The sequence below is a fragment of the Lissotriton vulgaris genome, chromosome 6 (assembly GCF_964263255.1).
Source record: "Lissotriton vulgaris chromosome 6, aLisVul1.2, whole genome shotgun sequence".
NCBI classification, from domain to species: domain Eukaryota; kingdom Metazoa; phylum Chordata; class Amphibia; order Caudata; family Salamandridae; genus Lissotriton; species Lissotriton vulgaris.
Window position 1 is genome coordinate 837820813 of NC_141694.1, and position 27677 is coordinate 837848489.

The 27677-nt window shown below is 45.1% G+C and overlaps 1 protein-coding gene across 1 annotated transcript in view; it reads left to right on the forward strand.

The window, feature by feature from the left end:
• Positions 1-2312: 2312 nt before the first annotated feature.
• The window catches only part of LOC147708080 (potassium/sodium hyperpolarization-activated cyclic nucleotide-gated channel 1-like), a 1712518-nt gene continuing 1687153 nt past the window's right edge, over positions 2313-27677 (forward strand). Inside the window, exon 1 of the mRNA XM_086926862.1 lies at positions 2313-2830. Within this exon, the coding sequence (XP_086782988.1) occupies positions 2337-2830 (494 nt within the window). The 5' untranslated portion in view covers positions 2313-2336. The remainder of the gene's footprint in view (positions 2831-27677) is intronic.

Sequence of the window (27677 nt, forward strand, 5' to 3'; positions counted from 1 at the left end):
TTAATCTATACTATAATTTTGCATTCTGGTTAAATAAGCTGCTTTACACTCCTTCAAGACTGAGCCTGAATGATGTTCTCCACTGCTACCACTTGGGTAGCTTTCTAAGGTTGTCTGAGACCTCCTAAAATCCCAAAAGGCTTGTCTGGACTGGTGCAAGTTGCCCACTTACATTAGTGGACATCATATACAAGCCCAGCTTCTCACATTTCCCTAGGTGCCGGCAGAGTTAGAGTTCAAAATCTACAGTAAGGCACTTTGCAAAAAGAGGGTCCGTTTTCTCTATAAAAATGTGGTGTGTCCACGTTGTGTTTTGGCCCGTTTCCTGTCGTCAGCACTAGGCCTACCCACACAAGTGAGGTACCATTTTTATCGGAAGCCTTTGGGGAATGACGGGTGGGTGGAAATGTGTGGGTCCACGCAGATTCCAGTACTTTCCATCACAGAAATGTGAGGAATATGTGTTTTTTTAAAACAAAGTTTGAGGTTTGCAAGGCATTCTGGGTAACAGAACATGGTGAGATCCACTCAAGTCACCCCATCCTGAGTTTTCATGGGTGTTTTTTTTTCAAAAATGTATAGGTTTGCTAGCTTTCCATAGGTGCCGAATGAGCTAGGGTTCAAAATCTACAGCTAGGCACTGTGCAAAATAAGGGTCTGTTTTCACTGTAAAAATGTGGTGTGTCCACGTTGCGTTTTGTGCTGTTTCATGGTGCGGGCACTAGGCCTACCCACACAAGTGAGGTACCATTTTGATCAGGAGACTTGGGGGGAACTCAGAATTTAAGAGCAACTGTTATTACCTATTGACTTTCTGTGCATTTCTGCCTTCCAATTGTAAGACAATGTGTAAAAAGGAAGTCACTTTGAAAAATGTCCGATAATTCACATGCTAGTATGGGTACCCACAATTTCGGAGATGTGCAAATAGTTACTGTTTCTAAACTTAATATTTTGTTGCCATTTCGGAAATACATAGGTGTCTTTGATACCTATTTTTCACTCTTCATATTTGAATTGCTATATAGCCGGTACACAATGAAAAACCATTTCAAGATGCTGCTCAGTTATTGGCTCTGGATTCCTCGCGTTTTGGTGTACCTACATGTCCTATATATCCCTACAACAAGAAGGGTCCAGCTAATGTAACGGTATATTGCTTTAAAAAATCTGTCATACTTAGAAAAAGTTACTGGTGAAAACGTTGGCACAAATGGTTATTTTTTATTACTCATTTTCAATTTTTCTTATTTTCTGTAAGAAAACCTTGAAGGATCTACACAAATGACTATTTGCTGAATTCACAATGTTATCTACTTTTAAGAAATGTATAGCTTTCCCGGGATCCATTATTGCTTTCACACCTATTTCTACCAATAACTGAAAGGAGGTTAAAAGCACAAAAAGTAGCACAATAGTCTATGGCCCAATAAAATACCAAAACTGTATATGATAATTTTGGTTTCTGACAAGTCTGCTTGTCCCTGAAGGCTGGGAAGATGATCAGCTCCACCCACCCTTTGTTGATACCATTTGCAGAAAAAAAATAACAGATGCTTTCTTCTGCAGCACTTTACCCCCATTCCCCCCACCCCTCACCCAAAACAATAGCTGTATTTTGGCTAATTTCTGGGTCTTCTCAAGGGGAATCCACAAACCCACGGTACCTTTAACCCTTTCCATGCGTCCGGCGGCGCCCGGACGTCCAACGTCACGGTGGGCGTGTGCGTCAGATGTCCGGGGCCGTCCAAATCGCGCAACGTGGAATTTGCCCGCACCGCAGGGGAATTCCACGAGCGTTCAAGGGGTTAATATCCCTATGATGTTGGAAGAAAAGGGTGCAAATTTGGCATGGATACCTTATGTGGTCGAAAAGTCTGAGGGGCCTAAGCACAAACTACCCCCCAAAAAAGCTTAGCACAGGGGGGAGAATCCCTAGCAGTAAAAGGGTTAACATTTGGACTCGTTCTGCATTATCAGTGTGATTGCACTTTGTGCTCACTAACTATAATGAATTTTAATTCTGAGCTACTTCAATCTCACTATTTTAACTTGGATTAAATTTTACTTGTTGGCTTGTGCAGCCTATATATTTTGCTACGTTTTTAATTACTGTTCATAATAAAGAGCATACACTCGCCGCCTCTATTGGTAACCAACCGTTTTTTGCTGCTGCGCAACGACCCTGTTTCCTGAACATTCTGCGGTTCCCCAACGGTTGCGGTTAAATAGTTTCCGTTTGTGGAACGCACCAGTCCTACGCTCTAACGGAAGTTAAGTGTGCACTAGAGGTGCCGCCTGAAGCTGGAGTCCACAACTGTACCTGGAATCCCGCCATGAGAATAGCACCAAATGACTCGAGGAAGTGCAGCAGGGACGCCGGGAATGTATCTTTTGTTGCTTGCCCCGCAGACTCTATGAACACGGGATTCTCTCTGGGAACAGAATACCATGGAGCCACATATGGAGGAGGCTCAACACACACTCAAGGCACAGAACCGCCCGTGGAAACAACACTTCCCGGTGGCAAAAATCCTGGGGACGCATCACAGGCGAAACGCAGGTTCACAGCCAAAAGGAGGCAAATGACAGGGATCCGGGAAGTGCCGTCGTTCAGGGGCATAGTGACAGGCCCCGACCCGCAGGAGCTGGAGCAAGAGTCCTACTTGATGGAGGCTATGGGCTTCTGGCACATTCCACCAAGAGTGTTCCTGCCAGGTGTGGGGAAGGCCACGCTAGCCTTGTACCGTAGCCGTGGGGCCATCTTTCGTGAGAGGTTGCGTATTAAAGAGGCCGGCAAGTTCCTCATCCACCCGTACTCTTCTTTCAGGTAGATTTCCGAGGGGCGGGTGCAGCTTCCTAAATAGGAGCTGGAGAACAGCAAAAAGAGTCGCTATTGGCAGGCTCTAGTGCAGGAAGACTCCCTCACTCAGTGTTTGGGAGGCATCAGTGGTTATGAAATAGCATACACACCTACAGATGTGATTACATGAACGATTGTCAATTGAATGTCACAATTACATATTTACTATTTTAAAGAGTATTTGCACCGAACCATTACTTTAAGTGTGAGTGCACAGTTCAATGTACACGAAAAAGGATTTTTTGGCTTTAAACCTAAATTTACTGCAGATGCGATCGCATCTTTTGTGCTTAATCATGAAAAATAAAACGGCTGGTATAAGTTCTTCGCTTGCCAGACATTACAGAAGTGTTGCAGTGTTGAATTCTGCAACAACACCGGTGCCTCATTTGACCTCTCTTCTTTACCTCTAAAATCTGTAGCAGCCAAGAAATAAACATGAAATTAGCATCCAACATGGATGCTTGTTTAACATGTAAATCTACAGACAGACAGATTAGTCTCCAGTCCTTAAAACCTCATAAAGATCTCACAAATCAAATTCAGAAATGTTAATGAACTCACTAAGGCTGCATGCTACCCCTTTATTGCTGCTGTAGAAGAAATGTTTATTTTCACTTGTAAAGTTTACATTTATGTTAACTATTGTGCACATACTTAAAATGTTTACTTCCCTGTGGTTAGTTTCAGCATATTTCGCATGATTCGTAATTTAATTTTGTATTTTACTAGCGGAGTGAAGCAGTTCTTACCCATGACACCGTTTTGTATTTCCAGAGCTGGGCTTGTGGCACAAGGATATTCCTAGAATCAAAGTGCAGTTTGTAGATTTATTGAGTCAGCCTAATGATGGTACGGGAGTATCCCCTGTTAATTTAGCATCTTCTTCTGTTTCAAAGGGGAGTGGGAGATAAGTGAAGCGATTATGGATGCCATGGGTAAACCATATTTTGACTCTGATATGATTTCTGTTCTGAGGTCTGGACATTTAACACCATCTATTTCCATCTTGCAGTTCAATATTTACGGGCTATATTTTACATTTTCAAATGGAGAAATGTAATAGGAAAAAAATAAATTACAAATTCCCTAGATTCATCTTGTTCAACACATTAGCTACTACCCCAGAAGCTGATCCAGCTATGACTTTTTTAGTGTAAAAAAGGGAAGGAATTTAAGAAGGGGCTAAAAAAAATTGCTAGCAATCGTGCCAAGAATTTTCTATTCTATTAAGGGCTCTGAGGTGAGGGTTACGCTTTCTCTTTCTTTACTGAATTTTAACAGCAGCCAATGAACAAACGTTTCAAATACAATAAACTGCATTTCCTGCAATGCTTAGTACCACCAATGACCATAGAGACTGTCCCTGTATAAGGCACACTTCAACATGAGCACTTCCTCTTTCCTTGCTTTAAACGAGCAACGTCCATGTAAATACGCAACTTGTTCCAATGATGTTGAAGCAAAACTGGAAACCACTTGACATAGCCGATTCCACAGAAAACCATATATATTACAGATGCGGAAGCAGCTGTCGATGACATCCAAATAGGTAATCGCTATTTCACCTTTCTTTTCAGCTCCTGAAACAGAGATACTAAATCGTAACAACCATGATGGGAGAGTGCATCAGGGTGGATAAAATAACAGTTATAACATACATCATACCCTGAGCAGGATAACCATACCCTGGGCCGGATAATCCTTGCCTCCGTGTCCTTAATAGAACTGAAAATTCTTGGCGCGAATGCTAGCCAATTTTTTATTCTATTATAGGAGCAGAGGGTTCGGATTATGCTAGTTTAAAGCTTTTCAAGAACAACAGCAGATATATCGCCCACAGGTTTATAATAAAACTGTTTAAATGTAGAGTCGGATGACCAATTCGCTGCTCTCATTATATCCTGCACACAGGAACCTAGCATAAAGGACTTTGACGCCATAGTGCCTCTCACTGAGTGAGCACAAAATATTTCAGTATTAATACCAGCTTCATTCATGATATATCTGCGACATCTGGTAATGGTGGCAGAGGTAACAGGTTTAAAAGATCTTTGCAATGCAATTACCAGCCTTGAACAACCTCTCGGCCTGAGAGGTCGGGTACTTTCTCAATACACTTTAAGGCATTTGACCACACACAATTTATCATTAGCAGGAAATGTAATATACTCAATAGAATGAGAAAGAAGTCTTTGTTCTTGCAGAGATCACATATGAAACCCCTTCAGGGGAGAAAACTCTACCTGTTAGGTCCAGTACTCTGACATCAGAAACACGCTAGCAGGCGGATAAACATAAAAGCATAGCCAACTTAGCTGTTGATTGTTTTCTAGATAAACTTGAATTCTTTTCTTTTTTACAGAGTTTTATATAGCGCAAACTTGACCTGATTCGGGTATCAGAGTGCTTTAAATAGCACAGATTGCATTACATGAGGACACATTCATTTTTGTTAGGCATGGGGAAATTTAGTGATTTGCCCAGAATCACAAGATGTTCAGCGTCATTGCTGAGACTCACACCCAGTTCCCCAGATTCAAGGTCGACCACCCTAGACGTTAGGCCAACTCCTCTCCCAATTTCCTGGCCAACTGTCAAATAAATTTAGTACTTTAGAAACATCCCATAAAACAGAATACTAAGCCTAAGGCGGATTCACCACTCCTATTTCCTTGAGAAGTTTGCATACCGTAGGATGCATACCTACCAGTCTACCATCAACCCGAGAATGCCCAGCCGAAATGGCAGATCGAAAGTTGTTAACTGACCTGTAAGATAATCCCTCAGACGCTTTCTCAGAGAGAAAATTCAATACTTGTGAGAGATCTGCCACCAGGGGATCCACATGTTTCTTCAAGCACCAACCCAACCATGCTGAGAAATATCTTCCTGGTAGAAGGAGCCCAGCCTGCTGTGTGAACTCTGAAGCTTCTTTCGAAAAAGTCTACTGTTGCCTGAAAGCCTCCAGGCCGTCAGGGACAACTTCCCCGAAGTGACTAGTGGGTATAGTTCCCCTTGACGGCCCAGAAGCATCATCAGAGAGCATAGCAGGAGCAGCAGCAATTTGCACGCTAGCTCCAATAGAATAGAAAACCATGGTTAGTTCCCCTTGACGGCCCAGAAGCATCATCAGAGAGCATAACAGGAGCAGCAGCAATTTGCACGCTAGCTCCAATAGAATAGGAAACCATGGTTGTACTTTCCACACTGGAGTGGCTAAGTGTATCTCTGCCTATTGGTGAACTACTTGGTTCGCTTCCCGGGGAATGAGGACGTAGGGGGAAATGTGTAATTCAGCATTTTTGACCTGTCCTGAGTGAAGGCATCTGTGGCCGTCGCTAGAGGGTCTGGTCTCCAACTAAAAAAGGACTCCAATTAACGATTGAGTCTGGCGGCAAAGAGGTCTATCTTGCAGGGACCCCATATGGAATGGATCATGTGAAAAAGCGAGGGGTGGAGTTGCCAGTCGCTGTGGTCCCTCAAGTGACGTGAATTGCAGTCCTCTATTGTATTATCCTGACCCGGAAGGTACGCCGCTATCATCGTAAGCTGGTGAGACAGGCAATAATGGCAAAAGTCCTTGGCGATCTCTGCCAACATCCGGGAACTTGTCCTTCCTAGCTTGTTGATGTATCTCACCGCTGATATGTTGTTCATCCTGAGAAGGATGCAACAAGATACCTTTTTGGGTGAGAGAGTTTGCGTCGCAATTGATATGCAATGCCAACTCCCTCCTGACGTTATTGCCCGCATCGCGCCCCCCAGCCCCACCGGCTGGCATCTGATTCTATTACTACTTCCGGGCAAGAGCCAAATATAGCTCGGCCGTTCCAGGCATCCACATGGGCTCGCTACCACTTGAGCTCTTCCCTGGCTTTCTCTGACAGGGGAACCTGATCAGATTATGAGAGTCCCGTCTGAAGATGCTGTATCTTTAGCTGCTGATGGGCCCGGTAATGTAGCGGGCCCAGAAAAATTGCCTGTATTGATGAGGCTAGAAGCCCTACCAGTTGAGCTATAGCTCTCAAAGACATGACTTGCTGGTTCACTGTCCCCTTCAACTCTTTCTTCAGATTTCTCAATTTGGTTTTAGGCAATTGAAGTTGGGCTGTCTGTGAATTGATTACAAAGCCCAGAAACTGTATCTACTGACTTGGGCATAGGATTGACTTGGACGCGTTGATCTGATCACAAAGCCTAGATTCTCCAAAGTTGAATTGCCATCTGAAGATGTTGGGCTGCTAGGTAGGGGGTTTCTGCCATGATGAGTATGTTGTCTAGGTAAATTATCAGACGAATGCCCTGTTCCCAGAGGTGTGCGGTCACTGGCATCATCAACTTGGTGAAACACCAAGGAGCTGAAGAAATCCCGAAAGGCAGGACCAAATATTCAAGCCATCTGTCTTGCCACTGGAACTGCAAGAAGCACCGTGGGGAGGAAATATCGGCAAAGTTAAATAGGCATCCTTGAGGTCCAGACGGACCATCCAATCCCCTTGTCTCAGAATGTCTGTCAATAAATGGATACTCTCCATTTTGAAATGTCTGGGTTGGACAAATCAGTTGAACTCCTTAAGATTTAAAACCAGCCTGTGTTCACCTCCCCTTTTTTGCACCAGGAAGACATTGCTGCAGAAACCCACGGGACGGCTGTCGCAGTAAGCCACATCGCTTTTCTCCAGCAAGTCTGCAATTTCGTGTGCTATAAAGGATCTGTCTTGTTGGGAAAAGAACAACCGCTGTAGGATGAACTCTTGTGCTAGGGTCTGGAAAAACTCTATGTGAAAACCCTGGATGGTTTGTAAGACCCATGCATCCAGTTTATGTGCTGACCAATTATGTAGAAATAAACGGATTTGACCCCCCCCAGAGGATATAATTCTAGACCAAGCACGCTTACCTGAGGTAATTTGGGGCTGGAAGTTGTACTGCTGGCCTCCTCTGTGACAGCCGCGACGGGAGAATCTTATGGTTGGGTAGAAGGTACCGCCAATGTTAAAATCAATCCAGTCCCCTCTATCGGGACCGTAACCGCCTCTAAGAGGGCCTTGATGGTATTGGGAGTCAGGCGAGCGACCCCTGCCTCACCCGGCCTGTCCAAAAAGGAAGACCCTTTTAACCCGTTGGCTGCGCCTCCGATTTTGCGGAAGTGCGGCACTTCCGCAAAACTGGTGGGGCCGCGTCGGCCGCTGGCCAACGACAGCACCAGCGAGATAGTGCTGCCGTCGGCCAATGGCCAACGGCAGCATGGAAGGGGTTAATGTTCGTCTGGACCTTGTCCAACTACGTGAAGAAACCCATGTATCTCATCACGCCTTTTACAAATTGTTCCCCAAAGAGCAGAGCGTCCACCAACATCCTCGCCTCTGCGGAGGCCAACTCCGACAGGTTGGTGTCCATCCGAAGTAATACCGATTTGCGCCACTTAGCTGAAATGGCACAATTCACTTTGTCCACAAAACAAATACCTCTCTGTGTCCATCCTGCCAAAATATCAGGGTCCACTGGGACTCCCCTCTCCCTGGCCACTGACTCAAGAATCTTAGCCAGAGGCCCTGTCACATCCAGCAGTGTTTCCTGGCCGCTGCCCCAGGCACAATCTATCCCTTTTTTGGGATCTTTTGTGAATTTCTTTAAGAATGCCAGCATGCTGGGGTCATTATCTAGCGTGTCGGCCACCTTATTTGGTATTTCGAGACTGGGACACTCGGACCGCAGTCTACTATGTACTTCCTTATCAAAATGTTTGCGGATATTGTGGTGGAAATTTTACAAGACCTCCGGAGCTGGAGCCCAGTCCAACAATGTCCAGGGAATGAAAATCGAAAGGACTCATGGTTTAGAATGAGCCGGGATCGGGGGGGGGGGGGGGTTACATGCACCCTCTTGGCTTTCTTCCTCGGAGGGGTCTTTTGGGCTGAGGAATCCGTGTCTGTTCCTGCATCTTTATCATGGGGTTTAGTGGGCGTGGACGGCGCTGAAGCTGGCAGGGAACACTGATGATCCGTTATGGAGGTCTGTGGAAGGGTAACCAAGGCCTGTGCTTGAGGCCATGAGGGGGCTTTGGCCTTGCCCATTCCGTCCGATGATTTATGCACCGGGCCTGCAGTATCAGGGGCCTGTAAACCATGCTACTTAGCACATTTTTTCAGTTGAGCAGTGATAGCTTAAAGGCCACTGCTAATGCCTGGATCACCGTTTGACGACTGCAGTTTCAATAGCTTGGTTCATGGACTGTTGCACTGATGCATCAAGGGCATCCACCAACCTGTCTTCCAAAAGGGGACCCTGCTGCTGCTCCTCATAGCATGAGTAATCATCATCTTGAAAAGCGACCCAGTCATTCCATAATTGGGTTTTTCATGAGGAAGTGCAGTTAGAATGCGTGGAACGCAGTTATTCAAATAAAGGAATTGCAGGAGGGAAGCCACCCACCGTGCACAACTTCACAGGCTCCTCAGCCCAGCTGTAGTCAACTATTAATCCAGCCTGGCAGGGCGTTAGCGAGAGCCAAGCTTGATATATCTGGAATACTTGGCCTGCACCCGGCCTGGGCCTTCCAATTTATTTCATCCAAGGAGGGACATAAGTCCTGACAGAAAAACGCCACTGCCTGGGAAACTCCACAACTTTGTGAAACTATTTGAACTTCCCCTCATTTATTTCTGGGCATCGCGTAGCTCAAACTAGCCCAAAAGGAACCCAAATGGGATACGCGACAACCGCCTCTCTCGATGTGGGGCCGACGAGGGAGGGACACAGCTGCTGTATTAGATGGAGGTGCACCTCCTGAGGTAAATCTGGACAGAGGGGGGTTGCGTGGGCCGGAAGGTGCACCGGAGCTGCCCCCGTTCACGCCGCAAGCCAACGCCTTGACAAACAAGTCGAGGATCCCCGCAGGTACGCAGGAGCGCACGCGACCGCAGGTCCTCATGTGACAAACGCTCAGTCGTTTCACTAAATATACAGCATACAGTAATGCAATAATGCTGGCAACGCACTTATAAACAATGAGTTAACACCCATAAGCAATAAATTAGACATGAGGAAACAAAGAAGGAGCACTTATCTCAGCTGCGAGCAGCAAAGAAAGAGGAAATGCTCATGTCGAAGAGTGTCTTATACAGGGACAGTCTCTATGGTCGTTGGTGGTACTACTAAGCATTGTGGAAAATGTAGTTCATTGTATTTGAAATGTTTTTTCATTGGCTGCTGAAAAAATTGAGAAAAGAAAGAGAAAGCAAAATCCAAAGCCTCTGGTCCTGTAATAGTATTGACTAGTCCCATCGAAACCTGCCAAGGTAAATTACTCACTATACTAGGACCCATTACCCAGATGATTAAGATGTGTGATGTGATTTCATTTTCAGAAATTGAGGTAAATTTCACTGTTGTGAAAGGTTGTGCACAGCATAAAATCTGATTTTTGGGTAATGACTTGAAACCTGTGTCAGCAAAGCACAATTAAGTCCCCCCTCATGAGTGCTGACCACAAGTTAGCAGATTTGTCAAGCAAGGAACTTGGTGCAGCTACGCATTGACATTTCTTCGGAACATGTTTAAGAAAGTAATTCCAGCCTATATGCAGACTTTCACATCACAACTGAAGTTTGAGAAACGTATGCAGTCCTAGGGCTTTTGGGAAGACGAAACAAGGCTGTTCTTTGTCTTGTTTACTTCCTGGCAAACCTTTATTCTTTTCTCCACTGGAGGTCATTCAGAATCTTTCAACAACAGCAAAAATAATGTCCCTTCTTCCCTCAAAATAGAGATCTGTAGAGGAGAAGAATTCCGCGAGGCTGAGGTTAGTCATGCAACCACAAAAAATTCATGCATTATTATTTCAATTCAAGAAAGTTGGATGGCAAATGTATTTCATTTTCCCTGCCAATGTGAGTTACTTACTTAAGATCTTTGGCTTATACAAAACAGTTCAGGTGTACTGGTTACAGTTCTACTTTCAATCGTTAGCCATTGATACTCCCAGTGTGGAGGTTTTCTTGATAAATGAGAGGAAGTTAGTGAGGTAGAAGGTGGCATATTTGTTGCGCAAGGGATCAGCTTGGGTGGTTACAAATCACACTAGAGGTTTTTCCCGTAATTATTTCCTGTATCTAAAGAAGGACTTGGTTTTGTCCTCTTCTAAATGTCAGACTTTTGAACAGTTTTATTGTTTACAGACAAGTTAAGATGGAGGACTTTATTTTCTAAGTGATTCCCTGCAGATGGGGACTGGATGGTGAAGGTGGAGTTAAAATATGCATACTTACTGTTGTTTCTAACAGTCGGTTTCTTTGGTTTTGTTGGCAGAACACAACTTTTCAGTTAGTCCCTTCAGTGCAGGCTATTGTCAGCATCTTGTGCCAAAGTCAAGCCAGTGGTGTCTTTTTTCAGATAACTTGGAATTCACATGGTGATGTTGCTGGACAACATGTTCATCTTGTCTCACAACAGGGGATTTTTTGAAATTGAGTTGAGTATTGTAATGTTTCTTCTTCAGCTGTTTATCAACAAGAAGAAACCAATACTGCTGCCATTGCAAACAATTTGTTTCCTGGAATTACAATAGATTTGGTGAATTATTTTCTATTTATACCCAGTTCACGGATTCAAGACGATAAAGAACCATAGCTTCTTTTGAAAATAGGTCTCCCATTCTTGACTTAAATTTGTTTGGTGTAAGACAAAGTAAGTTGTTGTCTTCATTTGCGTGTGGACAGTGTATCAAAGTACAAAGCAAATTGGGTGGAACACATCCTTTCATATTCAGCCATGGAGTTTTAGCATTTCTGTCTAGATAGGAGCATAGAGTTGCAGGGTGAGTTTCTTCAAGGTTTGCTATTTACTATTGGAGTGGTGTTCACTGGTCCAGAAAGACAGTAACGATTAGCGAAACCATTGGTGTTTCAGTCTCCTTTCTAGATGAATCTCTTTTGTGCTTGTCTGAATTCAAAGATTCTAAGGTTCTTCAGATGGCGGCAGTAGATAATTTTTTTCATAATTTGTTTCATTTTTGAAGTTATGCTTTTCGCCCATTTGAAATGAATCTCAGAAAATATTTCTTTGTCAAGAGGGATAAGGCAAGCAGAAACTTCATTTTTGATTTTTCAGGTGTGGTACCCGCAGCTTCTGAAGCCCTATGTAGACTTTCTGAGTCACATACTGTCTTTTCCCCTGTGGTGGCCCTTTCTCAGATTATAAGGACTGGAGGCTAGTGTAGGAAAGTAGGATCTGCTTCTTATGGTTTTCCCCACTATTTTTTCTAAATGTGATACTGTTTTTGACTAGTCTGACCGGGGTCCTGCTAATCAGGACCCCAGTCTATCTGCTCTCTCTCTAAACTGTTACGTCATGTACTTAGGTACACTCCAGATTGGATGCTGGGGTACGCTTGTCAGTCCATAGTATATGGTACCCATGTACCTAGGGCATAGGTACCCCTGAGGCCTCCCATGGACAGAAGCATGTATTATGCCACCCCTGAGAGGCCATGCAAAATGGAACTACAGGTCTGCCATTGCAGCCTGTGTAAGTTGGTGCATGCACCACTTACTTAAGATATAGATGTACTATATCTAGGGGTCACTACAATTAAAACCTATAAGTCACCCCTATAGCAGACCTTAACAATCGTGGAGGCAGGGTGCTTGGTTCTAAGTGAGAGGGTACCCCTGCATGACCAGGGCACTCCTGCAGCCTAAGGAGTCCATTCTCCTGGGTTGTTAGTGAAGCAGCCATTTATGACATATAGAGTGGCATTATGTGACTGCGTGATGACCAACTCTAAAATTGCAGAAAGTAACCCTATTGTGTTTGGTATCAAACATTGTGGAATCGTAACACCACACCTGTATGATTCCATCCTTCAGAAGCGAGCTTCGTTGGGTCCCTGGTGTTCCCGGTACCAGCCTTCTAGTCCTGGGCAGCCCAAAATGGTTGCTGCCAAGCAGAGACACATTTGTGCCCTACTGCTGTTGAACCAAGCTTGAGCAGGGGAAGGCAGAACAATAGGCATCCTGTCACAGGGAGGTCTGACCACCTTCCAGATAGGATTTAGTGTATTAGGGCTGGGTGGTTTTGCTTGCCAGCGACTGAAAGCCTGCATGAGGGGCACATTTCCTCCCCATTGTCCAGACTCTCACCTAGGAGGGTCCCCTGAATCTGTCCAACCCTCTCCTGTGGGTACCTGGCTGTAGGACCCTAGATGCAACGTGGACAAGATTCTGAATAAGGAACCACTGACCTTCGACTGTCTGGACACTCTGGACTTCGCTTGACTTTGTTTGGGCCCGACTTCGTCTCCCTCTCAGTCTAAAGCATTGTCTGTGCCCGTGCACGATATAGACTTTGTGCAGGACCTGTGGAGTATCAAGGACAACTAAAGATATCTCCCTTGGAGTGGAGGAGTCACTCCCCTATATCCGCAGGCACCAGATCACGACTGACCGGTCTGCTGCTCCTGAGCTCCTATGGACTCCGAAGGCTCCATCAACACAGGAGGTGGGTTGCTCCACACCTAGAGGTCCGAACTGCCCTCTTACCAGGTTTAGGGCCAGAATCCCTCGTGGGGGCTGCAATACCTGTACCCCTGTGCACTGAATTAATTTAGTGCATATGCTTGTTGGCATTTCCAGAGCAAGCGCATTGGGCTCTGAGTAGAATCAACCTCTGGGACCATTTCCTGCCAAGAACTCTGGCCTCCTCACACTGAGTTCTCTGTGGGCTGCTGTTCGGTGAAATCTCTTGAGGTCCTCTTGTGACTCCTGTACCTCGGGCCTGTGATTCCGTTTGAGGGTCAACTTTGCTTTTCTTGGGCTCCCCTGGTTGTTCCTGACTCTCCTTGCTTTGGTGAGTCTCCTGGACCTTGTTGGTCTGAACTGTAACCTTCTTTGACCTTCTGCATGGGTTGCCGTTGCCAAAGCTTGTTAGTGCTCCAGCCGGACACCCACCCCTCAGCACTCAGCATCCTTCGTGGGACAGCTCATATCTGGCTCCTAGTTGTCCTCAAAGTCTCCTGGTCCCGTCGCTGCAGAATCAAGAGCCCCTCAACGCACCTGATGTACCCAACATCGGTGGGCATTCGGCTACTGAGCCAGTGGTGACTCCTGAATGACCCAGACTCTAACCCCTCTGCTTTCAGGTACTCTTTGACAGGAATCCACCTTTGGATTCCAATGGACACTTTTCTTCCTTCCAGCTGTGGCTTTTCTTGAAGTCCTCCATTAAGATCAACAGCAGTTTACGACGCCACTTCAGACCTATGCACCTGGCTCCCCAGGGATAAGTAACTCCGGTACTACGGAATCCACAGGTGGGGTGGCTCTCCAACCTCCTAACTTCTAATGGGTTTCTTCGAAGTCCACTGGGAAAAGGCCTTAAAGTTTAAAACTTCAACTGTGACTTCCCCATAGAATTGTACTGAGCAAGCGGTTGTGTTCCCACACTGTACCTGTCCTCTATGGGGTCCCTACTTACTCACCTTGGGTGGTTCCTTGGGGTCCTAACGATTCTACATCCTTTAGACACGGTCTTGACTCGAATTGTGTAATTCTTATACAACTATTTTAGTAAATGGTTTTGTCCCCTCTTGGGGCCCACTGTGTATAAGTGCTGCTTACTATTGTTTCTGTGCTACAGTATTGTGTGCTTTGTGAGTAGCTTTGTGTAGAAGATACTGTGTCGTACTAGAGAGTGCTATAGTAATAAATACTTCTTTTCATAACTACTGTGTGGTTCTCCTTCCATTTAACCAATACCATAAGGTTGCACTCTTGTAAAACATGCTGCTTAACATTCCTTCATGACTAAGCCTGAAGGCTGCCCTCCACAGCTACCATTTGGATAGCTTTCTAAGGTTATCTTTGACCTCTTAAATCACCATAAGGGTTGTGTGGACTGGTGCAAGGTGCCCACTTTCATTAGTGGACAGCATATACCAGCACAACTTCTTACAGCTAGTATTTCTAGGGTTAATGTTTTAAAAAATTGTCTATCGTGGGTGGTATTTTGTTTTGTGAAAACTTTTTATTGAGAGATTAGTAGGGCATTTTGAAATTACACGGCTTCTACATTGTTCATTACATATAAAAACAAATGTCAGCAGTACTACACACATTTCTATTACATGTTGCATTTTAGTTGTTACTGTTGTTACTGTTGGCATATTGCTGGTGGCATATTGCTTAATCCCACCTCCCCCCCACACTCAGACATGTCGTCCATTTCTTGCATAGGCGGGTCACAGATAGAGCCCCTGAATGTGTTCCATGCGCCCCATACCTTCTCCCATTTCCGGGGACATCCTCAGTGAGTGTAAACCACCCTTTCCGCCAACATTGCCTCGTCCATATCTTTGCACCAGTCTCTGATTGTCAGTGACTCCTCGGACCCCCATTACCTGGTAGTATTACGTTTGGCAAACATCATCCCCAACGTTACCCAATCTTGAGCTGGGTGGGAAAGATGATTTGGTTCCCACAGATTTAGGAGACAGCGCCTTGGTTCCGGTACAAGTGACACCCCCGAAACCTGCGACATTGTTTGCATCACCTGGACCCAGTAGACTGCAATTTGGGGGCACTGCCATATGGTGTGATAAAAGTTCCCCTATTCCCCGCATTTGCGTAAGCAAAACTAATGTGTGACCCTCCCTATTGTGAAGAGGGTTACTCTGGTGTAGTATGTACGGTGTAGTATCTTTAACTGCACTAAGCGAAGTCTTGATGGTATGGTTACTTCCCGTGGGGACGACAGTGCTGTTTGCCAATCTGCATCGTCAATATCTCCCAAGTCAAAGGTCCATTTATGTCTGAGAAAAGGCATCGGGTCCGGCATGTTGTTGATTAGCTTGCGATAAGTGAAGGAGGTAGCCTTTTTGGACATGTGTTCAGTCAGTAGCCTGTCCTCTAAGGAGGTGGCTTCTGGGATGTCAGTATCAGGCGTAAGAACCAAGTGTAATGCGTGCCTAATTTGCATGTATCGAAACTGCTCAGTGGGTGCGAGCTCATATTGGATCCTAAGCTGTTCGAACGGAACCATTTCACCCCTCTTCCATAGAACCCCCACCGTGGAAATACCTATCAGATCCCTAGCCTGGAAACCCTTGCTGTTTTTAAGCCGCCCAAGCTGCTGTGTTTACCAGAGTGGTGTCATCTGGGTGATAACACCCTTGCAGTTTAGTCTTACCTGCCCTGTGTACCATATGTGGACTGTGTGTGCCGTCGGGCCAATAAGGGAGGGGGATCTACTTCTGTCGTATAGTACAGACATGATTCCAGCTTCTCCCATCCCCTGCCTGTCCGCCTGGAACACTGGCTCTGTCTGAGGTGTATGTATCCATTGATTAATTATTTTTACCTAGGCCGCCCAGTAGTACAGCTGTTTATCTGGAAGGGCTATTCGGCCGTCATACCAGCCCCTTACCAACTTTACTTGTGTTATGCGCACTGGTTTGTGTCCCCAGGACAGATTGGTGACAACCGCTGCTATCATTTTGAATTATTTTAGTGGCACAACAAATGGAGTGTTCTCCAAAACATATAAAAATCTGGGGAGTGACATCATTTTAGAAAGGGCTGCCTTGCCTAGCAAGGTCAGCGGCAGGCCAATCCAGTGTGTCACGTCTCGCCTGAACCGTTCCAATGGGGGCATCAGATTTGTTTGAAAAAACTCTTCTGACTGGCAGTAGTGGTAGCTGTTGCTCACCAGACGGGACCCACTCGCCGTCCCTCAGCGATCACATTGCGAACCGCAAGGAACAGGCTCGCCCCATTGCGCGCGGCCACTAAAAAGCCCACGAAGCCGGCAGTAAATGCACTACTGCTAAGGTTACACAACAGTATCTGGACGGAAACACCTTGAAGTTTCCCCGCTGAACCGGGAGGCCGCCTAACGCTAATCGCTTGGCGCTCTAGGCTTGTATAAACACAATCTGGCAAAATTGATAATTGTAGTCCTGAAGATGATCCCAATTTAATTTTGGAGACAGGGATCGAAACGTTACATCGACTGTTTGTACAGTACTGCTTCCTTTTAATTTTTGTAACAGGTGTTGCAGTCACTGTTGGTTAGAGCTTACTTAAGATTTCACTGTACTGTAAGCCACCGTTTTTCTCCAACCTGTTTGCCTGTTATTCTTTGTAAATGTAAATGTGTGTGTCTTGTAAAGCGCACTGCTACCCGGAGGCGTCCTGGCGCTATAGACCGGTGGGGAACCTGTCCTGGCTTTCCCTGTGAGATGTTCCCTCCTGGGTATCTCCAAGGTGAAACCAGGCATCCCCGGCGTTTGTGGTGGGCCGTTGTGGAGATGAGGCAAGCTAATGCCCAGAGTTGCCGAGTGTGATCCCTGGTTAGAGTAGGCACCGAGGCGAGAATTATCGAGTCCGCTGACCCTGGTTCACGACCCTGCCGCGTCGGGAATTGAACCCTGGTCCCGGGCTGTCCTCTGCGTGCGGGTTTGCCGGCTCTAACCAGTGAGCCACACCACATGTATTGTTTTTCTCCTTGACTTGGTACAGGCTTGTGCCCAGTTATTAATTTGTGGCTTGCTCCACTTCTAAATTCTGTATATACTCACTAATCCTTTGAAATAAACACCTCCTTGTCCGGCTGGACACTGGAGGATAAAGACACACAGTTCTTATTCAAAGCCTGTGCTTATTATTTCTCGTGGCATTTAAAAAGCTTAGGACCTTTGTTAGCTTTAAAATTAACAATTACCCGAGGTCCTCCGCTACCTTTACGGGTTCCCTTGTGTTATATATTGGGCTAAAAGTAATACAGCCTCCAAGTGCCTGCACCAGATCTTTATCACCACCAGTCGCTCTGGGCACTCGTGACTGTACCGTTTTGATGAGGCCGCCAACGCGGCCGCGTGTAGCAGGAAAATGGTGGCCGGAAATACGATTACTGGTATCTCTGTCCCATAGGGAGTATGCAGCGCCCACAGGTCAGTGTTCCGAGAGTGCCCCAGCACTCACCTCTCAGCTTCTGGACAGCGCGGGTGAGCGCTTCCTCACGCTAAGCCTCAGAGGGGGAGAGCCCTGCCAGCCACTCCTTTGGCACCCTCCCGATCCGGGCTGCAGTGCACCGCCGTCAGGCAGTCTCAAAAATCGAGGTCCCGGCCTCCGCCTCCGTACCACGCCTAAAGATGTCCCACGCCGCCGCTGCCACTGGGAGAATAGACCGCTGGGTACCCGGCACCTTCCTCTATTCTGTCCTTTGTTTGGGGGCAAAAAAGGCTTTGGATACCTGTGCGGATCGACTGGGCTCACTTTAGGGAGCACAGTATTTTTAATTTTATTTCTTTGCTACTATATTTTTCATTAAAAAAGTGACATCTTAAATTTCACCTATTTGGCTTTAATATAATGTAAACCTCCTGTTGCATTAGTGTGGGAGATTTCACATTGCCCAGGAGTTGACCCCTCTAACTCTGAGCTTGTTTGGTCTACTCCATGATGTTGCTGTAAAATAAAGAGTTCTCCAGCTCAACCACGTCACTCCAGGCAGGTGCATTAACCAGTAAAACAGTATCATTTCTGTCTGCCAACACTTTATTGATGAGGGAGAATGGGATTAGCTACCCACTCTTATTCGTACCACAGCCCTCCAGCAACCAAATGGTTTCCGTTCAACATTAGGTCCCCATCCATTGTGCGGCCTATCATGCCTCACCTTATACTGCCATCTGCTCCATTTAAGGAAGAGAGAAGAATTGTGTTCCAGACCGAACATGCCTAAATCTTTGAAACAATTTTGAGAAAGATGTCCTGCGTTGTGATGCCTCCTGGAATCTTGGCATTCTACCATCACTTTCTGCTCTAGAGTGAGCCTTCTGGATCCCTGTTATATCCTGCCATCCACCGCACTATTTTATACCTTCGCAACAATGATCAACCAGGAACTCAAATTAAAAAAGTGGCCCTACTCACATGTATCTTGTTGACCACAATTGTACTCATTCCTGGCAGACAGTGGCATTCTGCCCACCAACACCAAGACAGATGGCAAGTATTTGTTCTCCCTATCCTGCTCTGCGGTTTGTAGCTGCTAGGCATCTGCCACCACTGCTTTTGAGAGGAACTAGAGCCCGTAGATGACCTTGGGACAACCTATTTGCACTGCTACTCTCCAAAAGATCATGCCAAACTACTGAACCGCACGCCCCCCTGCTTGCCTCTGACCTACTGATGAAGTCGGCCTGCTGCAGTGAGTTTGCAGAGGTACGTGAGTGTTGCTTCCCCTGCCCCTCTCTGGCGCCTGTTTCTTCAGCCATCTCTCGACTTGCCATAGCGGTGGCTCTCTCCCAGGGGACATTCCAACACTGCTGCAACGCAACACAGAGTCGGACTGCTGTGGGGCCGGTCAACTTCTCTAACATTTTAGGAGAGGCCGGCTTGCTCCTTTATTAACTTTATTCAAGGGACATCTTCCCTCTCCAGAGATTAACTGACACACCGCTGGCTCCATTACCCTCCGACTGTCTGAAGAATCTCTCTCACCCAGTCACTCGCCTAGGACGAGACGTGGCTCTGCCATGAACTTTGGGGTATGAAGCTGGTATTAGCGCTGCTTGCTCCTGTTGGGAGACTGGCAAATGTGCCTGATGCTCCATAGTTATTGGGCAAACACAGATTTTGCTGGTCTTTGGCCCACCATTCATTTTGAGGTACCCTCTCTCCCTTTCCAGACAAGACAACCTCATGTCTAAGATGGCGGTCCTTTCCCTCTTGTAGTAAAACTGACATCGGTCTGCTGACACACAGTTTCACTAAAAGGAAAGAAGGAATTTCAGCTCAAGCATTATACTTGATCCCATGACCCTATAGGGAGCGGCCATCTTGTAACGGCAACAGTCTGACTCCTACTCCAGCATGTAAACCTTTTACTCGCCTTAACAATGCAGCCTTCTTTGCTACTATTCACAATCCTGCCTTACCATATGTGTTCCAGGGTTTAATCTACATTTTCCTCAACACCACCTCCCCTACCCAGTCAGTAATTTATCTTTGGCTACAACTACTTGTGCTTTGGATGCCTGTTTGTAGCCTGGAATGTCAGCTTCCCGTCATTACTCTATCTTTGACCATAACTCCTTGTGCTTTGGACGCCTGTTTGTAGCATGCGATAACTCACAATAGGTCAATTCTGAATCCTTACCTGAGTCCCTATCCCAATTGCATGGAAATGACAAAAGGACGCTACGCCCAATAAAAAGTCTGGAACCTCTGACCTCATTGGGTTATCAGGTTTTAGTCACTCACCCAGACATGGATCCTAATTCCCTAAGAGCACTTGAAATCAAACTGGAGTCCGACGGTTGCGATGCTTATAAAATTAAGTATCCTCCTAATCTAACTAAAAATGCACCTATAAACCTAAAACACAGATTCCTCAAATCTCACCCCGAAATTCTAATCTCCCACCCATACGTTTGCTCTAATAAAGGAGCTATAATTAGTGACCTCATCTTCTACACAAAAGACGAGTGCAATGGCAGAAAGACCTATACTCCATGCTCAGGATCACTAACTCCAGGAAAACACCACATGATCAGCGACTATCGATAGCCCCCTCAACGTTCTGCAGAGCAGATGCTACCATATCCCTATCTAGAAATGGGATCATCCTCATACATTTGTCAAAGAGCAACTTAGAAAGCCTGAATGAAGTCTTCGATATTAAGAGTGCTGTGACCAATAAGGATTCTGCCCCCTACCAAGATGGCACTAGCTCCTCAGGCATCTCTCAGAAACCCCTAATAGCAACTACTCTTGTCCTACCCACACTCAGCCCCTTACCCAACACCCATCCCTGCTCCCCTACCTCAACCCCTGCCTGTAATACCTTAGATACAACACATTCTGCTTGGACTAAGGCTCACCTCTTAACCTGCCAAATCAGACCACATGCACACTTTGTCTCTAGAACAGCGAGCACAGAGTTACATAATCTTGTTTCGAATACCTCCCCCACGACTATACCTTGAATTCAGCCCTGCGGGTCACGTTTCACTCCCACATCTCCCCCATGGCCCATTTGTAAACAGTATTGGAGCCCGAATTCCCTAATTTGACTAGCAACTTGTCTCATATGACCCTTATTCAGCACCCAAACTCCTCTCCTCCCCCGTTCCCACCTAACTCCATCCCACCCATACCTACCCTCTGCTGGATCTCCTTGATCAGCAAAGCTCCCACACAACATCCCAAGGCTTTCCTTCACCATCTGGCCTTCTCCTTCACACTATGACTACTTGGATCCACGCATCTAGAATAGACAAGCTCTCTCTCTTTCCCTTCTTCAACTCAAGGCAGAACTACAGACTCACATATATCACCACAGAGTTGGTGATCATTCAGAGGCCCAATAGGTTTCCGATTAACTTTATCTCGTACCCACACCCAAACCGCTAACTTCTGCTCTAGTCTGTCTTCCCACCTCTCGTCCTTTCATCACTAGAGGTGAAAAACCATTACCTGCCTTAATGCTCCCTCTTGGCCCAGGAGATTCAGTGAGCGACTTGCTGACAGTGACATTCTCACCTTATTTCTTACTTATAACACTGCTAACAAAACAGACTTGGACACTCTGGGCCCAATCCCAACTATTCCTGCTAGTCCACACAGAGAACCTAGACTCAACACCAGAGCCGTACACAGAACCACTCTTCCTTACAGAAACATGGCTTAATGATGCCTCGGCTCCTATACTAGATTTACTATTCCTCTCTAAACATTTACAGATCATAGAGCTTCCCTCTTGGGAACACCAAATATATTTAGCGTCCCTGTATGGATTGCTGGTGTCCATGCCTATGTGTGCAGCATGATACACCATGTAGGGTATGTAGTGGAAAGTGGGTTATTATTACATTGATCCTATTTGAGAAGTGTTTAAGCGTTTCCATGTTGTGTGTGAAGAGCACTGCGCCGTGGTGATTGTGACATGGGGAATAACGCTTAGAGGTGTCAATAAAAATATCACCTGGTAAATATAGTTTTATTACAATATTGAGGCCTAAATGTTGAAGACACAATATTTTTAACTTGTCAATAAATACATTTTCAGGTATGTAGAGATGAATTTAAGAATAGTAAAACATTACTTATCTGTACATTACCCTTCAATATTTTTGTCTAAGCTATTTAGGCCTCAATATTGTGGTAAATTCTTTTTTTTATTAAAGTTTTATTGGTTTTCTTGTTATATGCAATACAATCTGTTATGACATTATCTTAGATTACAGAGGTCATCTAGTATACACATTTTTTGTTCGAATAATATGTTCATAGTTATAGATTAGCTTGTTTTAGGTACTGTAATTCACCAAAATTACATGTATTTTTATTTCCATAATTATTGATGTTGTGTCTAAATACAATCTTGTTGACTCTGTATCTAAGAAGTCCAGTGAGGAACATTGTAACCTTCCCCAACTCCCTTGCAAGGAGGTACATGACTTTACCACGACTTTGAGGGGGATGGGCTGTTCATAGTTTCTTGTTTTACTATTAGGGGTGTTTATTACAACAAATGGGTATATTGCAGATTGGAGAAGGTGAGGGAAAGGTGGAAGAGTCCTCAAATATCTATTAGATCTTGTTGAGCTCAAAAAGAGAGGATTTTTCTTCAAAATTTAGAGCCTAGTTACTACAAAAAAACTCGATTTAAGGTGCTTCAAGCTGCCAATAAAGCATGGTTACAGATTCGTAATATGTTGAAGACTGGTAAACTCAATTTTTACACACCCACTTCCTCCCTAGCACTACCTCCCTTAATCTTTTCTGACGTTGTCATGGCCAGATGGCGGAGAAAGGGTCTTATGACCATGGGGATTTAATTAATAATGATGTTATCAAGGTTTACTCCTCGTTTGTGTCCGAATTTGATCTCCCTCAAGTTGATTTTTTAAAATATTTACAAAAACTGGACTACTTAACAAGAAGAGTAGATGTAATGAATTTGGCTAGGAAAAGTAATTTGTTGAAAATATTGAGAAAGCATGGTAGGATTGGTAACTTATTTCAAAGCCTTACTGAATTACAAAGGGATGACCTCGAAGTACAGAACTTTAAATGGAATAATAAACTGAAACAGGAAGGGGATATCCTGCAGTAATGAATTGCGCTGCCTCATAAACCTCTGGTATCCTTCAGCCTTAAATCACAATATTACAAAGCCATATTTAATTTATACTATACACCTGCCAAAATAGCACTGTGGGGGGGGCTAAATGAGGGTAGAGGCACGCGATGTGGGCTAGATCAAGCTGATAGTATTCACATGTTTTATGAATGCACAGAGTTGAAGCAATTGATACACAAAATGGAAGTCTTTTTGACAGAGGTGACGGGGGAAGAGATCTTGATTACCCCGAAGGGGATTATGTTGGGAGTACTGGATGGCTCACAGGTGTAACAGGGAATACATCAATATAGATATCTTATTTTTTAGCAGTAGCCAGATTATGTATTGCGTCATTATGGAGGGAGAAAGAGCCACCATCTTTTGAAATGTGGAGGGGACGACTTTACACTAAATATAATTTAGAACATGGTTTGTATGTCCTAGAGGGGCTTCAAAAGCACAGGTTAGGCATAAAGATATGGGGGACGCTCACAGAATATTTAAAATAATCATGACTTAGCCTAACTTCTATGTTTTGTATGTCTTGGTTTTAAGATTTGGTTGGCTCTAAGGTTTGAAGACCCGATATGAGTATCATATTGGTTTCCCCTCTTGGTTGAATTTGATTTGCTGTTAGGCAGATTGGATATGTAATGACCTTCTTGCTTTCTTTTTTTATTTTGTAATGTACTGTAATGACATGCATATTGTGTTTCCTCCTGATTTGCTTTGTGTGTGTAAAAAAAGCTTCTATAAATGTTTATTGAATGTTTTTGGTTTACCAAAATAAATAAATAAAAAGTAACCTTCCCCCAACTCCCTGTTGTCCCACCCCCCTACCCCCCAACTGCTTACTCCGTTACTTGCCGTCATATGGTCCAGTCACACATTTTTCCTTTGCGGTACTGCATCTTAACCGGTATGCATGTGTTCTGACCAACTTTTTCGGCCCTTCCTTGAGGGAAGGTGATTGGAGGTGACTTCAGTCTACTATCATTCTAATGGAGGGAGTAGAACCGTAAATAGAGCCTATTCACAAGGCGTGTTGATATAATTCTGTACCCTTTTCCTTAGATCAGGGCTTATAAACTTATGTTAGGGGATAGATTCATTAGTATTAGTGATAATCCGTCCTTTTGTAAGAGTGTTAGTATACTTTCCATGGAGTTATGCTTATTTCAGGCCTTGTAGGCCTCAAACGGGAGAGACTCCATCTTTCTTTCTGCCCGGCAGCTTGAGATGCTTCTAGGTCAAGTGTAATGTTTTAGTTAAGAAGTGTTGTTCGCTTGGAGAGAACCGGCTCAGGCTGGCCCTTATCGAAAGACTGTATTTTTCTCCGTTCCGAAGACACAACATCAGGCCGGCCGGCTGGGAATGTGTCCTTGGTACGGGGAGGTACAAGAATTTGGTGGGCGGCAAGTTACTGGCCGTAACTTTCCATGAAGGGACAAGCTTCCATATTAGCGAAGGCATGAGGTAGTGAATTAGTCAGTCTGTAGGCGGCAGCTAGTCGTTAGCATCAATGCCATTAATTATTCCAGGGCAGACAGTCGCCATTTTGAAGTCCGAGAAAGACCGAGAAGCTGATACTCTCTTAGAAAGATTGAAGTTATTTTAGTAGGAGCAGCTGGTGAGCTTTGACATTAAGATCAGAGCATATAAAGTGAAGCAGTTAGTTGAGGGAACGAATACCAGAGTGGCAGAAACTGAGTTATAAGATCGAAGCCGAGAAGTGAAAATGATCTGTGATTGAGAGGAGAGAGGAGTAGTGCAGAACAGCCAGAGAGAAAGCAGCTGATGAGAGAAAGGTTCCAGTGACTTGGAGGGAAGCGGAGGAGACAGAGCATAGCGGTGCAGACGTGTATCCGTGACTGCAGAGGTGTGACCCTAAGACGAGCCAAGGCACAGACGAGAAGGGAACCCAGATGACTACTGAGTCCAGACTTCATATTAATAAGGTGACGTCGACCCTTTCTTAATAGCGTGCACACATTCTAACCTTTCATTTTCCCTTGCAGGCTATATGTTATAGTATAGTGTTATATTGGTATTGTTACTGTGATAAATAAAGTACCCCAGTTCTTAGTAAACTAGCATGTGCCTCTTGTTCTTGTATAATAAAGGTAACCTGTTCTTCTAGTCAGGTGCTGTTTCACGAACGGACGCAACCCCCGATCAGGTAAATGGTAACTGAATAATGAGGGAGAGAGGAGCCCTTGAAATCGAGAATAAGTCGTACATCATATAATTTGGCCATCATTGTGTGATCTATAATATTGTAGTATTGTACCTCTAGTAAATAGCGAGAGATTCCCCGACATGAGGAGCTAACGGTATTCATAGGAAAGTGATCGTCGTTGTGAGGCGGCGTTAATGAGAGCATCAGGGGGGACACTGATGTATATACCCACAAGATTGTGGCTTGTACGGAGATAAAAGAGAGTACCAGGGGGGATACTGGTATTTATACCCACAAGATTGTGGCTTGAGTGAGCACTGGTTGTGGCCAGTGTGTAATGGTACATAATCAGAACTGCCTTACGGTAGAATAGTCTGGGCCTGAGTTGCCGTGAGACTATATGGTAAGAGTGTGGTATTGTAGAAAACTTAGGCATGTATATTGCTAATTCCCCATCCTTGGGTAGGAGACATAGATACCTGTTGTAAATAGGTCCTAAGGAGGGAGGTGATTACGTTCCGGCTGGGTTGGTGGTGCTCTGGTGAGCTGACTCTATCTGGTCCGAGAATCCGGTCGTTACATCTGGCGTCACAAACTGTTTACGAAGCCTGTGTGCGCTGTATTGTTTTTATCTTGTTGGTTTGCGCTCGGCTCGTACGAAGTTTATTTTGTATATTTTTGTTTATAGTTGTATATATCTTTTTGGTTTGTCAAAATGTTTTTGCGGAGATCGAAATCTACTTTCAAATTGCCTGTTGAAATTCCTGGCTGGGAATCAACACCTTACGAGGCCTTGGCCCGTGAGTGGGCCGATTCGACTGGTTTGAGTGAAAATTGGAGTTCTTGTTTGGAGATGGCGGAGCCGGCTAATGTCATTACTTGTTTGCAGAAAGCGCCGGTAGTGAAGGGTGATGAGCTTTCTATTTTAGGACGCAGAGGTTGGATTGTTTTAACTGCGTACAGGATTGTACATGAGAAACTTTTGAAATTGCAGAAGCAATATGTGGATATGGAAGAAAAGTTTGTTGAAGTGCAGAATGCTCATACTCTTTTGCGTTGTCAAAATAAGTTGCTTGCCGACAAACTTGAAACTTATCAGGCTATAGCCGAAAGGGCTGCTGTTCGCATTGCGAAATACAAATATAAGAATCGTCGTGGTCATGTTTCTAAACGTAAGGTGCGTCTGGTCGTAGCGAAAGCCGGACTGGACTGGAATCCTGATGAATGGGATGGCAATATCTGGGACTCGAATGATTCTAGCACCTCGGCTGAGGAGTCTGACAGGCGCGAGTCTTCTCGCTCCGGATGTGTCTGTAAATCTGCTTCTTGTGATAAACGTGATGATTCCAGCGACCGTGGTCGCTCTTCCCGTTCTAATGACGTTTCTCATTCTGATTGTTCCTCTAAATCTATGGATCGGGCTTCTTCGGATGCTCGTCCGGAGGTTTCTGCGCATCCGGTTTTTCGACGAAAATTACAACAAGCTCCTGGTAATCCAAATAGTATTCCTTTGGATAGTTTAGAAGATGACATTTTGCAACGATTTCGACAACGGCCTGGTGAGGCCTTGCTTACGTGGAAGGTCCGCCTTTATGAGTTAGGCGCTGCAGGTATCATGTTAGATGCAGGAGATGCCTTGAAATTTTGTTCTTTGAGTTCCGATTCTACTGTACAAGATCATTTTCGGAATTTTAATGGTGCCGGTCAGACTAGTCTACTCCAGTTAGCGACTGATGGCTGTAATCACAAATACCCTACTGAATCTGATTGGCCTGTGAATGACAAGTCGTGGTACACCTTGCGCGATGCGGCGCAACGGCTGAAAGAGGAGGTGATGAAAACTGTGATTTTCTGAGTACGGCTGACAGATTGTTGGACGGTTTATTAACATCTTCCGTGCGTAATCGCATTATCCGTTCTTCTCCTGTTGCTTATAAGTAGGTTATGATGACCTTGTTAATTAATCAAACTGGCAATCCTTTGTCTATGGTGCTTGAATCTGTCCGTCAACTTGGTGAGTTGGGTGACTGGTTTAAACCTGAGAGGCAGTCCAGACCTGAGGGTCGTACTGCTGGAGATGACAAGTTCTCTAGATGCGATATGTTTCTTGCGCTGTTGGCTGATGGTGTGAAACAGGAGGACATTGATGGTGAGCCTAATAATCGCTTGTGGGACATGTTTCGCAAGCGTGGTTTGGATCAAAAGGAGGGTGCCCGACGTGTGCGGAAGAATGATTGTGATCATGGATATTCTGATGACAGTGGTGATGACAGACGTCGTGATGATTCTGATCGTCGTGGTGAACGAGGGCATGAGCGTGATGTGTCCCCTCGCCATGCAAAGGAGAGGGGGTGAGAGGGGGAAAGAGAAAGGGGGAGAGATGACCGTGTTAACAGCAGATATAGAGAGGAAAGGGATCAGTCCCCCGAGTTGAGGAGAAGGGAGGATCGACACAGACTTTCCGATCGAAATTCGCAGTACCAGGCAGATGACAAAAATCCA